The sequence below is a fragment of the Etheostoma spectabile genome, chromosome 14 (assembly GCF_008692095.1).
Source record: "Etheostoma spectabile isolate EspeVRDwgs_2016 chromosome 14, UIUC_Espe_1.0, whole genome shotgun sequence".
Lineage (NCBI taxonomy): Eukaryota > Metazoa > Chordata > Actinopteri > Perciformes > Percidae > Etheostoma > Etheostoma spectabile.
In genome coordinates, this window is record NC_045746.1 from 2,674,397 (window position 1) to 2,691,993 (window position 17,597).

The window sequence follows — 17,597 nt, forward strand, 5'->3', positions numbered from 1 at the left end:
CTTTAGAAATGTTGGCCCATATTGATAGGATAGCATCTTGCAGTTTATGGAGATTTGTAGAATGCACATCCAGGGCACAAAGCTCCCCTTCCACCACATCCCAAAGATGCTTTATTGGGTTGAGATCTGGTGACGGTGGGTGCATTTTACTACAGTGAACTCATTGTCATGTTCAAGAAACCAATTTGAAATGATTGGAGCTTTGTGACATGGTGCATTATCCTGCTGGAAGTAGCCATCAGAGGATGGGTACATGGTGGCCATAAAGGGATGGACATGGTCAGAAATAATGCTCAGGTAGGCCGTGGCATTTAAACGATGCCCAATTGGCACTAAGGGGCCTAAAGTGTGCCAAGAAAACATGCCCCACACCATCACACCACCACCACCAGCCTGCACAGTGGTAACAAGGCATGATGGAGCCATGTTCTCATTGTCTTTATGCCAAATTCTGACTCTACCATCTGAATGTCTCAACAGAAATCGAGACTCATAAGACCAGACAACATTTTTCCAGTCTTCAACTGTCCAATTTTGGTAAGCTCTTGCAAATTGTAGCCTCTTTTTCCTGTTTGTAGTGGAGATGAGTGGTACCCGGTGGGGTCTTCTGCTGTTGTAGCCCATCCACCTCAAGGTTGTGCGTGTTGTGGCTTCACAAATGCTTTGCTGCATACCTCGGTTGTAACGAGTGGTTATTTCAATCAAAGTTGCTCTTCTATCAGCTTGAATCAGTTGGTCCATTCTCCTCTGACCTCTAGCATCAACAAGGCATTTTCGCCCACAGGACTGCCGCATACTGGATGTTTTTCCCTTTCCACACCATTCTTTGTAAACCCTAGAAGTGGTTGTGCATGTAAATCCCAGTAACTGAGTAGAGTGTGAAATACTCAGACCGGCCCGTCTGGACCCAAACAATCATGCCACGCTCAAAATTAAATTACCTTTCTTTCCAACATTCAGTTTGGAGTTCAGGAGATTGTCTTGACCAGGACGACACCCCTAAATGCATTGAAGCAACTGCCATGGGATTGGTTGATTAGATAATTGCATTAATGAGAAATTGAACAGGTGTTCCTCATAATCCTTTAGGTGAGTGTATGTGGTCAGCAGTATTAATTTCTCCTCAGTCATTGTTGTTGTGCCGCATGTGTACATGTGATGGTTGGTCTTCATGGCATTTGTCTCACACTTCCACCACTGTGAGTGGAAGACGAGTAAAAAGTGACAATGACAAGCGCTGTGTTTTACCCAAAGTTGAAAAGTTTCAAACTCTCTGCCAAAAAATGCCAAACGTGCCGCTCAGCGCTTTGTCACGCTGTTGGCGTTTGTCATTCCCATTCACAAGAGGGGATGAATCTGTCATCCTGGACAGGGCTGTTGCCATTGACAGGCGGACTGTGTTCCACGCTAACAGACTGCAAGAGTCCGTGATGCTAAGTGATCCAAGTCAAAGTTAATAGGACAACGTTTAGATGTTGAATTTTTAGTTTTAGGATGCCGGCAATATTATCTGGTCAGAGAATTTGAAACTACAACTGCATTTTGTTGTATTCGGAACTGAATTTTAAATTTGTCATGAAAAGGAGTTGGCTAAGGTGAACGCTAGGGATGCTAAGCCGTCGTCACGACTAAACGTTAGTGATTGGTTATGGCAGATCCAGAGTGGCTCGGGGCAGAGACAATAGTTTTAAACTTCAACAGAGTACCCGCCAGAATCTCTACACAACTGAAATGTACCAGAGTCTGATAGGACCAAGCTACTTCTTTGAGGCATTTAGACAGTCTCGTCTGAACTGACTTATTGGAATAGAGGTCTGCGCTAAAGCCTATAGTTTGTAAAGGACATGCATTTTAGCATTTTTTGCAAGCCAAATTTAACAAGTTCAGTCTGTCTTCATTTTAACCTTTTTTGTTGATATCATCTGAGTAGAAGAATACTGCTTGTGGTTCTTCATGACTGACATACAAGAAACGGATGCTTTTAATAGTTACACTACCCGATGTGAGTCGAGTGCAGATGTGAGTTGCTCATGCGTCACTTTGTGACAAGTAGCCTACAAGATGCAATAAAAATGGACCTACTAAATGAAGTTTGTTCACTGCTGACTACAAGTTCAAATTTAAACAATCACAGATAGCTAAAACATTGTGTAAATGATTTCCATCTTATGCCATTGTTTGTAATCAGAAACGTTTATTATTTTATGGAATTCATAAATGTCAGTATGACACGTTATGCCGTAAACTGTTTAAATCTGAGCATGCGCAACTCACATCTGCACACGACTCACATCTGGTAGTGACAGAACGGTACAGCATTTTACCCAAAATGGCAGCTGCCCTATAAACATGCCTTCTTGTGGCTGTTGCGCAAAAACGCTGGTAGTGTCGCCTCATATTATCATAACCTCTTTGCTACAGTCCTACACTTTTTGTTTAGGCATTCACCTGTGGGGGCTCGGCAGGGGAGCTCTGGGAGGCAAAGTCCTCATCATCTGGTCGGATCTCCTCATACGACCTCTTCTTAGCCTTCTTTTCTCCATCTAGAATTTACAACAAAAGACCAAGAAAACATCACATATTGAAGTCAAATTTCATCCTGTCCTACACTTTATTAATAAGACCTGTCTGTCATTTTAAAATTCCATTCAAGGAATCCTTACAAGACAAAACGGTTTAAACCTGTAGAATGGCAAAGTAAGCTGTCACATTAGCATATTGTTGTAAGTAGTGTTAGTGTTGTGTGAACTTGCATAGAACTTGTGAGAGCTGATCCAGGAGGTTGTTCTCGTACACAGCTCTCTCCTGCCAGATAGACAAAACCCGACCCAACTGTTTCTTACAGCCTTCCTCACCATCTCTGGACAGGAAAACATAAGACAGAACATGTACTTTAAACTCCTTTATGAAATGCAGCTGGTGTTAGGGCTGAATAACACAAATAAAATGTGATAGGTTCTTTAAAAAGACTTTATTTTAATGTGAATACCGGTGTATGTCATTTGAATCCCATCAGGTAGTCCAAGTAATGTAATGCAATTCTCTAGTGTTTCCATAACCACTCTTGCAGAAATCCGACTACAATTTCTTGTATTTTTATTCAAAGTTGTGTATCACTATATAAATAGTATTACTGGGCACCAGCCTTTGGTCAATGGGTGTGTATCACCCATCCACAGCATGCAGGGTGTGGGGGCTGGACTCTAAAAACAGCGACCAGATTGCAAGCACACATCCATGAAAAATGTTACAGAAATGATGGACAGAGCACTGTAGGAAACGCTAATGTATGAAGGAAAAAAAGCCAGGGGGACAAAGCTCCCCTTGGCAAACAGTTGTTTGCAAACTGCAACGGACGAATCCTATCCTCATCCCTTTAAGCAACAGACTAATAAACAAACAAACATGATTTCAACAATGCATTTTTCTGAGCCATTTACCGAAATGTAGACAATGTAGACTCACTTATGATTTGTAATAAGAAATCTGACCTGTATACATGTTTGAATGCATCAACGATGACCGGTGCAAAATCCTGAGTGAATTCTGGTCCTTTCTTCTTGCTGTTTTGAATGACGTCATTGGCCAAGTAAAGGAAGGTCAGCTTGCGTGATACCTGAGCTGCATGCATTCAAATGTACACATACACATAGAACAGTGAGTTATTTGATTATGATTTACATTACTAATCTTTAAGCTGAGCAACACATTGGTAGGTAAATTAACCTGCTAACAAACTATACTATACTATACATACATGATTTAAATCTTCATCTGTGAAATGATTAGAAGAACAAAATTTAAATACAATGCTGTTTTTCCCACCCCCGACAGACCATTATAAATGAAAGTTACCCTTTATTCTATGTATCAAAGACAGCAAGTCTCACCTCACAGCTATCAGCCATAACCAACAAGAAAATCTGTCCCATAACAACCAATTAGTCACACAGTTCATTTACTATAACTACATATAAGCCCTAGGGGTTAGAGCGTTTAAGATATGTCATTTATCCTTTTTCTCTGTCATCACACAACTTGTTTTGTATGTCTATTCCATTTGGGACTTATTCATCAGCATGTACTTTATGGCACAGTTACATCATCATGGTGCCTTTCGCTTTGTTGTTTTTGGAGAAGTTACAGTCAACACTGAGCTGAGCGTAAAGCTCCAGAGAAGTGTGCCATCTATGTCCCCATTGCTATTAACACTGCACACTCGTCTCAATCCTCAGACAAAGCTCCTAAAATACATCAACCACTTGAGATATCATTAGGTTGTTGACTAGCACCCTAAGGAAAAGTGGGCCAGTATTAGCTACAACTATAGCAATACCAGACATCTATACAGCATGCATTAGCAACGACTAATTCGACAAAATATTCTAATAAACTCAATTATGCATTTTTTGCTGTAACTGCCTTTACCCCACTGTTTCCTCTATGTTGATATGTTTCTCCCGCCATGGTATAGGGCAGACGCACAGCAGGGTTTCCGCTATGTACACCACACACCTTCAGCTGTTTATTAAACACTGACTCTGAAGACTTTTTTTCCCCCTTTAGTCTGCAGGATAATAAACTCAGTACTTAATTCAGAATGGTTTGATACATATTTTGCCTGAAAGACTGTTTCAAAAAGTTTAACATGTAGACATGTTTTTATAAAACCTATAATGTTGACAGAGAATCAAAAATGAAATTATGTCTTGAATTTCGAAAGAAACTGATTGAAAAACCACTATAGGCCTAAATGTTCTTATATTCCAAGAATATAGCAGCTACGGACAGCAGGAGCTAAACTATATCCCTAGCATAAAGCATTTGAGGTTAAGCCATTGATTGTGATCCACCAGAGCTCATTAACGGAATGATTGTGAACATCCAAGCAATCAATCAGGTGAAAAATGTCGACGTCAGGTGTACTTAAACCTAATAACAATGCAATAACTGATTTATTCCTGTATTTACTGGGCCACATAGGAGCGGCAGAAACAAGTTGTGAACTCAACATTGACATTCAACCAGCTTTTAGGTTGATACAGAACAGTTGCTTATTTACACATCCAGTAGTTTGAGCAACTCTGTTCATTTGACGTCGTCCACCTGGCAAATTTGAGTCCAATAATCACTCTTAAGGCTTGTCTACTGTTCGGTGCTAAGCACGAGAGGTGTGAGACTGTTAAGTATTTTCACACTGTCATTAGATTTTGTTATTATAAACATATCAGTTATAACCACTTTAAAGCTGCATTGATTCATTGGTTGGCCACTTAACACATTATGTTATCGCCTTTTAAAGATGTTACATGTAAACTAACAATAGATTACAGATATGGGTTAGCATTCACTTGGTGTCGTGATTAATATGCCCACCTGGATTCTCTGTTTTGGTCTCGACCCTCTTCTGAGGGAACTATCTGGTTCTATAGTTGCTAAATGCTCCACTGTTTTCGTAATGCGCATTAATAGCTGCCATGAGTTGGTCAATTTGCACTAAAGGTCAATACTCAGTATGACGGCCTTGTATCATTGCTAAAATACTAAGAGACTGCTATGATTTTGTTTACCAGTGGTAACATTAAATTCACAAATTAAAGCCAGAGCATCAATTTACAGAGTAACTTAACGTTAACTTTATTTGTCAAACATGGCGAACACGTGGTTTAAGGCTAACAAACATTACTGTGGAGACAAACCCTTTTAAACTGCTAGAATAGTTCAACATTTACATTAACGCTTTAGCCAGGGCTAGCCAGCGCCTGTACGTTAGCCAAACGCTAAACTAACTTGTCTTGGAAAAGCATGCAATCGGTCTTCGTTATGGGGTACTAGCTAGCTAGCTTGTATACCTTACCTTTTTTCAGTTCGTTGATCCAAACGCTGACAATTGTCCTCGAGTGTTTTCTATGATGAATGAGCCACAATGACAACGTTTGCACACTTTGTTGTGAGTTGCTGAGCTCGGATAGTTTCTTTTCTAAAGCAGCCTCAGAGAAAGCTGACATCTTGACGATATTTAAGGGATAACGTTAACCAGACACCGGGAGAGGCAGTTTCAAGGTTTCTCCCAGATGTGTTATCTACAACAAGTTAGCCAGTCACAACATTCATTTTAGCCATTCGAATTAAATGGCATACGCTCCCTTTCATGTAAAGACTTGCTAATGCTAACTAGCTACCGACGTCCTCTCAGCAATGCACGGGGGTTGCTGCTTGCTACTTAGCTTATGGGCGAACCACAGCAGCCTACAGGAGCTGCTTGCTTCTTATTCGTGTTTTAACGGCAGCTTGCATTCCTTAAAGTTAAACTACTGCCATCTACTGGAGTTTGTTAACTCCTACACTCTGTCAAATTTTCCTCATTCGTCCTACTCTCATTACGAAGCGGACAAGCATGTGCTGCCTTCCACTTCCAACACGCAGTATCTTCTTTACTCCTGCTCATGTTTTCCCAACTAGTGTATTTTCTGCCATAATGTCTTTTCTCTCTGATACATATTCCTACAACTAACAAGCACATGCTCAACAGTATCTGATACTTCACAACAATCACAAAAAACAGTTGGCTTCCCTATAATGCAATGTGTGCTGTGTACTTGCTCTTCTGTTTGTTCGCTCTTTTGCGTTTTGTTCTCTTTTGGATTACAAGTAAATGCAATTGTTATCCCAACACGAGATACTTCAGACATACACACCGAGGCGCAACTCTCTCTTCCAGTGAACTTTTCCCCCCCCTTCATAATGTGAACTTAAATTTCAATCTTAAATTTGACACTTCAACATTTCAAATCGAGAGACTGCAAATCCTTATCCATCCTTTAATTCCCTTCTGTTCAAGTGTAATGAGCATTACTAATCAACAGTTTTATGTAAGTAGAACACAACAGTGATGATTAAACCTCCTAAATGAAGAAGCTAAGACGTTTACAAATGTATTAGGCATCACAGCATTGTGCATTTGCATTGTTAAACTTGACCTTAAAACATACAATATATAATAATGTTACCTAGTCTAACATTATCAACAGGTGAACAATGTATCACTTGCTCATTTTCCAAATTTCATTTATAGCAACCTAGTGTCAATATTAGTTCCATTATACACCATAAATATACTATCTTCAGTGGTACACAAAGTAAGCAAAAAGAGGTAATCCCCAAAAAAAAAAAGTTAAGAAAATACATTCAAGCACAAACCTAAAGTAGGCCATCACACATTCAGAAGCAGCTTGTACACAACATGTGCAGTCACATTAACATAATGTTCCAAAAGTAAAAGCAAATACAGGTTATTAGTATTTGAGGTTCAACATATTTAGTGACAACTACAAACCACAGCCTCAGTGTGATTTGAAAACTTTGCAATTTCTCAATTGTTGCTATTAAACAATACATTTATAAGAAAAAAAACTGCTGGCTATTATGCAGTTTATATATTTGATGATTTATATTACTGAGCATGTATTTCACCCTTACTTGTTTAGGATACATGTAAACCCAAGAAATATATATGAATAATAAATGCTTGTCCAATTAATCAAGCTCATTATCCCTAATATTCTTGGGTCACTTTTACAATTCTGAGATAACAAAAGTCTATTATAAATAGCCTACTTCTAAATCAAAAAGCACTGGCTTTTTTTTTTAAAGCACCAGCTTTTTAAGCAGATGCAACCAAGACACTTTTACTTATAATACATTCATGGCCAGGCCCATACAAGGAAATATGTCACAATTTAGGCTTTTCTTTTTGTTTAATGGTCCACAATCATTTGATTAGAGTGAAAAAAAAAGCCATATTACTGTCAGTTTCATATAGAAATATTTTGTCATATAAAAGCTGAATACTGAACTCAGTGGCTATGAAAGTTATATCACTACAGGCAAAACATTCCTCCATTAGGAGATTCCCATTCATGGCAAAGACCAGATGCATTTATTTTAAAAGAACATCAAAAATGCCATGGCACGTGAAGAACCCAGGATGGACCATCTGAGTGAGATTTCATTAAATGGGGACACCAAACCATTAGGAAAATGTGGTCTCAGTGAGGTGTGGCAAAACATCCAGAATTCAAATTTGGATATGCAAACATAAATGGAGTTGTTCCAGCTGAACTACCTAAAATCGGTAAATCCGACAAACCAGCAGCTCTGAAATCAAAGTCAGAATGGGATCTATAACACAGAGCTTGCTAAGGTGGGATGAAGGCATTTTGACTGGGACATACCCTCACCCACGCTGAATGGATGATGAAAGCACTGGTCAGAGTTTGTCCTAGGTCCAATATTGTGGTTTGGGTAAGACATCACCCCATGCTCTGGCAGGGTGGCTTGATAGGCCTTAGATTGTGTCATATAACTTTGTTGAACTGCATGGACGGGACCAATGGCGAACTCCATGTATGTTTGCAATGGTCTGTGTTCAATCTCAGGAAACCATACTCTAGACTCTGGTGCTGTGCTGCTACTGTGAGCAAGGGGATCTCCTAAGTAAGGATGCATGCCGATCCTAGCAGCATCTGACTGCGCAGCACATTCATCAGAAAAACCATGCTGTCCCACACTTCCTGTCTGAAGACATTCCATGTACTGATTTTGTGGTTGTTGTTGGTAACAATGTTGAGTAGCATCCATGCTCATCTCGTTCTGTCGCTCTTCTCTTGATATTCTTGTGCCAACTTTACTCTGTGAAGTTGAATTGTACCACTGCTCAGTGCAACCTGCCTCACATCTGTAGGAAGATTTATAAGCTGGCCAGTCTTGAGTGTGGGACACAGCCGGTGACAGCCACTCGTTTTGTGTCTGAGGGCCTTCATTTTGCCATTGTTTGTAAAACCTCTTACTTGATCTTTCTTGAGAACTGGGTTGTCTCTTGTAATTATCGTCCCCATAGACCTTTTGGTATTTTGTTCCAGTTATGTCTTCTGACTGGTTGTAGTATAAGTATTCGTTGTCATTGAAAGAACCGGCCACCTCTTGATACTGAGCAACTGGGACATATCTTTCCGGTCCCTTGTATTGACCAGCGTCTCCCCTACAGAGGTCTTGCTGAAGTTGTGAGGTGTGTTCAGTGTGGTTACTTGCAAACGATCCAGCATCATAGTCCAACTCACAGTCCTCTGACTGAGATTCTGGCGAGGGAATGAGATCTGAGTCGGATGAAGGGGAGCATGCAGATGACCCAGGGAGGCTGTCCATACTGAAAGAGGTCCTCTCCAGCAGCATTGAACCTTTGGTTAAAGGCAGGCTTACCTTGAACACAGTATTATCCACTTGCTTCATTTTCCTCTTTGCGGCCATCCTTTTTGCAAACTGTGACGGCAACACGGTACATTTCTCTGTCCTGGCTCGATTCGAAATATTGTTTACACTTAGCCCTTAAAGAAAAAGTGTAAATTGGAAATTACAAAAATATTAAATTATTGAAAGACAAAACATGTTTTGACCGCCTTCAAGTGCACTGTTGCTTCCAAAGACACACCTTTGACAGCTATTTTCTGCTTTTGGGTGTTAGTATGTGTCCCTCCATTACACAGCATCTTTATACCTGAGAAACAACAACAACAACAAGGGTATACAAACATACATTAATCTTTGCACACAAACAAATGCACTGGGTGAAAGTAATAGAAGTTGAGAACAAATAAAAGACTTAGGGAGTGTAAAGAGAATAAAGAATTAAGTAGACAGAAATGAATAAATAATACAACAAAAGATAATAAAACAACTTTAACTCAGCCCATTTAGGTCCCAAAGTATAAATTGATCTCAAAACGTACTCCCTAAACTATAAACAAAGGCTGTATGTTTCTACTTTGCTCCATTGCGGAGAATTGGCTGTGGACACCTTGGACTTACAGGTTCTGTATGCATTACTTTCTTTTTTTTTTTTTTTTTTACAGCCAACTGAAGGCCTTCTGGAGCTTCGCTTTTTTACTGCAGTGTCAAATATTCACCTCTTTCAGAACTTTATCTGTAATAGTGTGAGGAGACAGAGAGTTAACTAAGTTTTATACTTACACTACAAATCACAGGTCAAAAGAAGAGAGTTGAAGCTAAAGAGGAGAATGGTTCATGGCCAAACAAGAAAACTGTGGATGGGCATGCATCTGTACTTACACCAGTGGTAACTTTTGCCAGTCATTAGGTTACAGAAGGATTCTCGTGCATTTATCACCTGGGAACATGATTTTTGTTGTTTTAGCATGTTTTAAACATTTGGATGGACAGATGAGTACAAGTTAACTATACTTTCTGGTAACAAACATAACATTTTACACCTAGGTTAGCATAACTAAGGCCGGATAATCAAGTAAATATGATACCTTTGGCTCTCCTCTGCCCTCTTCTTGCTCCACTTTCTTGGCCAATGATTGGAGAAGCTGATAGTTTTTATTAATATCTGCCATTATTACCTCCACCTGCTCAGGATAAGCTTCCATCTACACACAAAGGTTTCAAGTTAAACCTAGAATGTTTTCTAGACTCTTTGCATGCGTTTTTGTTAATGATTTGTGTTCTTGTTCATTTCAGTTATTGATCCACAACAAACTGACCAAGTAGTTTATGAGATGGGAAGACGTGGTTAGGTGATCAATGATGTCCTTTTCGTTGGATCTGATGCGGCAGCAGTGACATAGGAAGCAGTGTGTGCGGCCATCGTCACTTCTACATTCAACTACACGGAAAAGACCTGGTGCAAACATGCATAAGCAGCTTCTATTCACGCAATATTCATAGCAATAGCCACAAGTTAGATAAGATCAATACCTCTCTCAGGCCTGTAACGGTAAACATGTAGCTACAGACAGCAGCCGGTTAGCTTTGCACAAAGACTGAAAACAGTGAAACAAGCAGCATGGCTCTGCCCAAAGGTAACAGTATCCACCTATAAGTATTTCTTAAGCTCACTACATAACATGTTTTATCTCTTTGATTTGTAAAAATCAAAGTGTAAAAATTACATTTTGCCATTTTACAGGGGATGTGTAATAGTCTTTTGGCAAGTACGTTTCCAGGCAATCAATAGAGACGCTTGGACATTTGAAGTCCTAGTCAAGAAATAAGCTAAGCTACAAATTTACCAAACGGACATAAAGGTTGTATTGATCTTTTCATCAAGCATATGAATAAACACATTTCCTAACACGCTGAACTATTCCTTCAAATGATCCACACCCATAATAGCCTATATGTAGTAGCACCCATCAATAGAATTCTCACCAGAAGATCTACTAAGTAAATGTGTACCTTCAATCATGATGACATAACATTGACATTTTCTGTATTTTATAGCATCTGTTGCTTCTCTTTATCTGTGCTCACCAATAAGAGGCTTGGTTCCTGTGTAGCCATCGAGAAAGCTGTTGCTGTTCTTCGATAGCACAGAGGGTTCAGGAGATGGGTTCTTTAACAAGTCTTCCGATTTGATAAAAGCTATAGTTCTGTTTGTCTCTGCTGAGGTCTCAAGGGATTTCTTGGACGGTCTTTGTTGGTTATTGGAAACCAGTACAATCCTCTGCGATTGGATGGGATGGTGCTCCTGCTGCACAGATGTGGTCTCAGGGTTACCCTGGCCCTGCCCATCTCTTAAGATAGTTATCAGAGTTACTGCTGTGGAGTAAAAAAAGAGTTATGTACATATGGAAATTATGACACAAAAAAGTGAAAAGACAGGGTGGGATTGTAGGGGTTTTAAGGGGTTTGAGAACCACTGTTATAAACAAGTGAATAGTCACTGACCGTCATTCTCACTGTGTGTTGCCATCTTCTGGAATAAAGCGTCTTCAAACTCTAACCACTTAATATGAAGGTGCAAAACATGTGAGTACTTGTATCCAAAACACTCATTTGTTTGCAACAAGAAACAAAGACATACACGGTCAAAATAGCATACCTGGACATCTCCAGGTCCTTCTTTTTCCTCAAGTGCCTTGGCCATCTCCATCAGCGGCCAGGCCAGATTAGACAGGTCAGACATCTCCTTCCATTCAGACATTAAGTGGGGGTGCCAGGCTTTCTGTCAACACAACACCTGGGAATAAACCACAGTCCGTCCAAGGCAGCACACAAACTTGCCATCATGACTTCTTCGATAGTGCTACTTACAATGTAGCTGTATCTGTGGAGACTTCCCATGATGTGGTTCCGCATGTCGGCTTTACTAAGGCGACACACACAGACCTCACACAGGTACAATACTTCTCTGTTGTGTGTACCCGCCTTCACACATTCTATAATACTGCCCAGGCCTAAATGTACATAAAATGACCAATTATTTCAATACACACAGAACACACACACACAGGACACACACACGACACACACAAAATGGATTTGTTACTACAGACCAATAATGGGTTGTAGTCGGTTCTTGTTGTTCAGATACACCTTCAGAGAATCAAACAGCTGGCTTTTGTTAGAAAATCCTAAAATTAGAGAAGTAATCAGAAAATTAAATCACAGGGGAATGGCATTAGCGTGATAGTAGTCCACATGCAAGAGTAAAAGAAATACCTTTTTGTGCTCTAGCCGGCTGCATGATGCAGCTGTAGAATCACCACCTGCATACAGTTGGAGTTAGAGCTTACAGTGAGTCATTTTAATTTGAGTGGGCTTGTGTTTAGATGCCTGAACTAGGCCTGCACAATTCAAGGAAAAATATGAATCACGATTGTTTTAGCTTAGAATTGACTTCACGATTCTCTGCCACACTATTTTTCTCACGAAGAGTGAAACACATGACTAAAAGGCGCTTTGTCAATGGCTGAGGGTGAAGCGCTAAACTTTGTGTTCCTAGAAGGGAGAGCACTGCAGCACCTATTTTATACAGTCTATGTTTAAAACCCAGAAGAAAGTCGTAGTGTTTGTGATCCAGTTGGCTCGTAAAATTAAAAGAGTCAAAAGTCATTTCAAAATTTAATTTCAAACAGGTGAATTGAGATTGCAACTTTATGATTTATCATACAAGCCTAGTTGGAACTATTTAAGTTTTTCCTAAAATAGCATGAAAACGTAAAGAAATAATAGGAAATGGGCAGGTTAAACCTGTATTTTTTGGCTACTGCCAATGTTTTGTATATCATGTCAGGCTTTTTCATAAATCACTGCACATTTCTAATGTAGGATTTATGTAAGAGCTAGGGTGGGACACAATCTACGTACATACAGCAATATATCGTTATGTTCTTTGTGCGCTACAAGAATCAATACGCTAGCAACAAATATCAACATTTCCTGCTCCCAGCGTATCTAATTCACTGCTCCTTGAGGTGGCGCCTAATACACGAATGAAGGAAACTTGAACTTTAGTTAATTAGGAAAAGAGGAAGAGGTTTTCAACTGGATGGCGGACAGCAGTTTGAGGAAAATCACAGATGCCCCAGCCATGTTTAAGTCAAAAGACTGGACGCATAGTTGCTCTATAGTTCTGTAATTTTAATTTACAGACTGATAAACTTCTGCTGCAGAACTGTGCTGTTTTCAAAGTGAGTAAAGAGAGTAAAGAGAGAAAACCATAGCACTTAACACTAAACCTTTTCACTAGCATTTTGTATTCAAAGTTACACAGATATTGTGATGTGATCATTATAGGGTTGTCTAGCAATATATTTATTATTACCGCAGAATTGCTGTATCAGGATATTATCGGTATTGTGAACTATGTCTTGTGTATCTCATCAGGGCTGCACGATTAGGAGAAAAAGTCATATAATACTGCAATTGCAATGTAATGGTATCATGAGTCTACTTGATTAATTATCAAGGAAAATACACAAAATACTAAACATTTCAGACATAAAGTTAAATGAACGTGAGAAAAAATACATTTAAAAAAATTGTCAATATTGTTTTATAAATAGCATTTTCAAAATAGACATTTTTGCTTTGCTCAACAGTACAAACAATTAAATAGAACCATTAATAAGAAAATACAAATTGTTATTAAAATAATACTGTTGGAAAAATCATACAAACTGATGCATGAAACTGTAATACAACTATCTGTGCATGATAGAGATCAGAAGGACTGAGTGACCTTGCAAGAACAGGAAGTGCCTGTGGGTGAAGTGCATTATGCGTTTGAGAGGCACATGACTGTCATGATAAAAATATGTTTACGGATTTTGTGTTTTGCAACCATGGGTATAACCTACTGCTTAAAAACCAGTTGCAGTGTGATCGGCAATCAATCCTGTACTCGTAAGTAAAGATGGTCCAATTCCATTTTTTGCTTCCCAACACAGATGCCTGAACATGCGTATTGGCCGATACCAAGTACTGATCCAATACCGGTGTGTCATATATTTTAACAACTGTATACTACTATCCATGTATGGATGTGATATGATTTCTATCTTTGTTGTCGGTCTGGCTCAGGTTAAACTCTTTGTGAAACATGAACAAACACAAACATGAAAGAGACTGTGTGAGGGAAGAGTGAGTAGAAAAAGAGATTGCAGTAAAGTTTCTTAGCATTCAACAATAAAACAAGCGTTTAAGACATGGTGGCGTAGGCACAACCAGCCTATGAAAATGGAAATGATGTACCCTATGTTTTTATTTGCATATAGAGCCGGGAAGTGAGATCCGATCACAAGCGCACTCAGGATGCATTTGGAGACACATTATACTACCAGGGTTTTGTCACCATAACAAGCCCTAAACTGCTGGGTTTGATCTTTTTTGTAAATTTTCAAGTCACCTTTTGAAATAATGTTTCTTCATCTTAAAATTGTTTTGCGATGAATTTGAATTGTATTTATCAAAGTCACACCCGGTTGAGTCTGTTGGCTTTAAACTACATGCATCAGCTGTAAAACACTGAGGTCATTATTTTGTCATCTTAATTGCCCAATCTGGACAGTATTAGTATGTATATCTGTCTGAATATTATCACTATGTATGTTTATTTTTCACATATCAAATGACCTTTGACCATGTGATGACAACGGATAAGGGCCATTGCAATCAAATACACCTGAGGAAGGCCAGATTGTGGGTTGAAACGTGTGCCTTATTAAAGTATTTTTCGGAGTTTTGAGCTCATGTGCGAATTTTAACTCATTTCCTGCCAGGCAGGAGCACATGTACCTAGAGCTGTACACTTGTGATTGGATCACTCAGATCGGATTTTAATACCAAGTGTACTGGGATAAAATGACCACAGACATACATTATACTGTAAACTATGTCATTGAATTAAATCAACCACCAGATGGTGCTGCAATATCATCACACTGGTCAAAGCCAAGTGAGTCCGTTTGCAGGCCGTGAGACCCTTCAAGATCCACCTTTTAAAGTTACGAGAAAAATATAACCTGTAGAAAGTAGCAGCCTGTCATTGGAAACTACTACATACAGCAATCAGAATTAAAAAAAAAGAAGTTATTTTTATGGTGAATTCATTATCTGAAAAAGTTCCAGGAGTCTAGCTAGCTGTCACCAGCCTGAGCAATGTAACGCTAATTTGATTTAAGTGTTATTTTCGCACGTAAATCGGTAGCGACAACAAATACCATTGTGATTTTTTTCCGATACAGTGTCCTAAACTGTCCTCAACATAGCTTCACTCGTAATGTAACGTCGAATTTTACTGAAGATATTGAATGGGGGGTGGGGGGTAAGTTGAAAACGAATATCCGGCGAATATCAATCCTCCGGTTAACTTATAGTACCTACTCACATTAAATGTGGTCCTTAAAAGCCGCTAACTGCAGTTAACTGTCAGCTAACGTTAGCTAGCTAGCCAGTGTTGGAATTTAAAAATGGAGCAGGATTTAGCTCCAACACTGGCTAAATTATTCGAAAGTTAACGGTAATATTAAAGACAACGGACTTCCTACTGAAACATTAAATTAACTTACCGAGAAAGTTAACGTTAGTGTCCGACTCGTTTTTGCTAACTAACTAATTTGCTAGGTAGGTCCCAAGTAAACGTTATTCGAAATCTGAATTCGCTCACTCACCCACGTTTGAGCCAAGAGGAAGTGGGCGGTGCAACAAGTTATCTTAGTTTGTCGTGTGTGTGTGTGTGTGTGTGTGTGTGTGTGTGTGTGTGTGTGTGTGTGTGTGTGTGTGTGTGTGTGTGTGTGTGTGTGTGTGTGTGTGTGTGCGTGCGTGCGTGCGCGTGTGCGTGTGTGTGTGAATACAAGCAAGCGTTAAAGTTGAAAGGTATTATCATCAAAATATACTTAAAGTGTGTTGTTCAGCAGGGGGAGTAAAGTTATCTTCAGCAACAAAGATGAGGAAAATCAAACTGTCTTTGCTTGTTTTATTTCTTTCAAGCAGAAACACTTTCACCTGACATCAGGTTACAAATATAATTGCTCGGGAGTGGACAGCTGGTTTCAGCACAACACTACAGAGTGCAGCAAAAGAGCGCTCAAAAAAATGCAAAATTTCAGCATTCTTTAAACACAGAAATAAGAATACTGAAACAGGAAACTCCCAAAAACGCTTATACCAAGCTGTCAGTAACCGCCTGAGCGCGCCTGTGTCTAGGTGTGGTAATGTCTCGCAGCCATCCTGCTCCTACAGCCTGAACATGTCATCTTCATGACCTTCGGTCAAACCACAGTACAATCAGTGTCTATTATGCGGATGCTGACACAATAAAAAAACAAAAAAATTTCCTTTGCTCTTACTTACCTGTTAGAATAATTTTATTATCAAAAATAGACCGGAACCACTTAAGTCATAATAAAGTTCTGTTTACTTTGCAAATAGGTCAGTTTTTACAGTACTCACAGCATCAGTAAAGGAAAAATGACTGACGAAAAAGCTTTCTACAGCAGCCTTTGTAATACAGTGTGGAATGAGATAAATCACGCAGTCACAACAAAGCAGTATTGGTGACAGTTTCTCACAGGCCAGGGGCGCCTGTTATTTTCCCAGCGGCACACCGCTCCAGACAAGGACAAGACAGTGGCTCCCAGATATCAGATGTCAACAGCAGTTATGCAAACAGTTGTAACACTGATCAGAGAAAAAGTTATGTATGTAAAAAGTTACATGTGCAACATACAATTTTTCAATACCACAGTGTTCGCGTGTTCTTCTTTCAAGTAAGCACAATTTCATAATCATAACGTTTTATTACAAGTTAAAAAAGTAAAAGTAACCTACGCATTTTGCAGAGTAGTCAAATTCAGATAGTAGCATACTGCCACGTAACGTTAGTGTAGAAGAGAAAACAATCTTTCAGGTCCAATTCTAGTTGAGATTAGTTTTGTGTAGTGGAGACCAAAGTTCACAACAAAGCTGTGTAATTCTGACCAGACAAGTTTCTGGACCAGAGGGTTACAGGAAACAGCAGGCTAAACAAAAGGTGTGGCCTTTGCTCTCCTCACAAAAGGGTTTCATTGGAGGAAGGTCTGGCAGTGCGAGACTACAGTCACAGAGATATGTTAATCCAAGTAAAATAGCTTCTCTCTACACAGCGCTAGAAAGGCAGACACTTCATTCAATCAGGATACACAAAGACAAAATTAAAGAGAAAATAAGACTAAGGCTGAATCCCATTTCTCCATCTTACCCCCACCCCTTACCCCCACCCCTTACCCCTACCCCTTGGCCCTTGAAACCAAGGG

At 39.4% G+C, this 17,597-nt stretch overlaps 3 protein-coding genes across 3 annotated transcripts in view; all 3 read right to left on the reverse strand.

Annotated features, from left to right (window-relative positions):
• The window catches only part of si:ch211-13c6.2 (uncharacterized), a 22,071-nt gene extending 15,856 nt beyond the window's left edge, over positions 1-6,215 (reverse strand). The window contains exon 1 of the mRNA XM_032536110.1: positions 6,205-6,215. The gene's annotated coding sequence lies outside the window, so the exon portion shown is untranslated. The remainder of the gene's footprint in view (positions 1-6,204) is intronic.
• Positions 1-6,259, reverse strand: part of LOC116702054 (regulation of nuclear pre-mRNA domain-containing protein 1A) — a 10,971-nt gene extending 4,712 nt beyond the window's left edge. The window contains exons 1-4 of the mRNA XM_032536131.1: positions 5,858-6,259; positions 3,492-3,621; positions 2,754-2,860; positions 2,449-2,543 (exon numbers count right to left, since the gene is read on the reverse strand). Of these exons, the coding sequence (XP_032392022.1) occupies positions 2,449-2,543; positions 2,754-2,860; positions 3,492-3,621; positions 5,858-6,008 (483 nt within the window). The 5' untranslated portion in view covers positions 6,009-6,259. The remainder of the gene's footprint in view (positions 1-2,448; positions 2,544-2,753; positions 2,861-3,491; positions 3,622-5,857) is intronic.
• A 548-nt stretch (positions 6,260-6,807) lies between these two features.
• On the reverse strand, positions 6,808-16,028 carry si:ch211-199g17.2 (uncharacterized). Its single transcript, XM_032535281.1, has 12 exons — positions 15,873-16,028; positions 12,523-12,569; positions 12,357-12,434; positions 12,115-12,257; positions 11,903-12,025; positions 11,749-11,806; positions 11,332-11,619; positions 10,563-10,699; positions 10,332-10,448; positions 10,126-10,183; positions 9,488-9,553; positions 6,808-9,383 (listed from the first exon to the last, which is right to left on the reverse strand). Exons 2-12 carry the CDS (start codon positions 12,545-12,547, stop codon positions 8,182-8,184), a joined length of 2,295 nt encoding a protein of 764 aa, XP_032391172.1. The 5' UTR covers positions 12,548-12,569; positions 15,873-16,028; the 3' UTR covers positions 6,808-8,181.
• Between the last annotated feature and the right edge of the window lie 1,569 nt (positions 16,029-17,597).

What these genes read in the sequence shown, in the direction of transcription:
- si:ch211-199g17.2 (XM_032535281.1), bottom strand. Translation starts at nt 12,547, where the DNA reads ATGCAGCCGGCTAGAGCACAAAAAG. An exon ending in TCCACAGATACAGCTACATT is followed by an intron (nt 12,026 to 12,114) that starts GTAAGTAGCACT and finishes TTGTGTTGACAG; the next exon opens with AAAGCCTGGCACCCCCACTT. An exon ending in AGGAACCAAGCCTCTTATTG is followed by an intron (nt 10,700 to 11,331) that starts GTGAGCACAGAT and finishes TGTTTGCACCAG; the next exon opens with GTCTTTTCCGTGTAGTTGAA.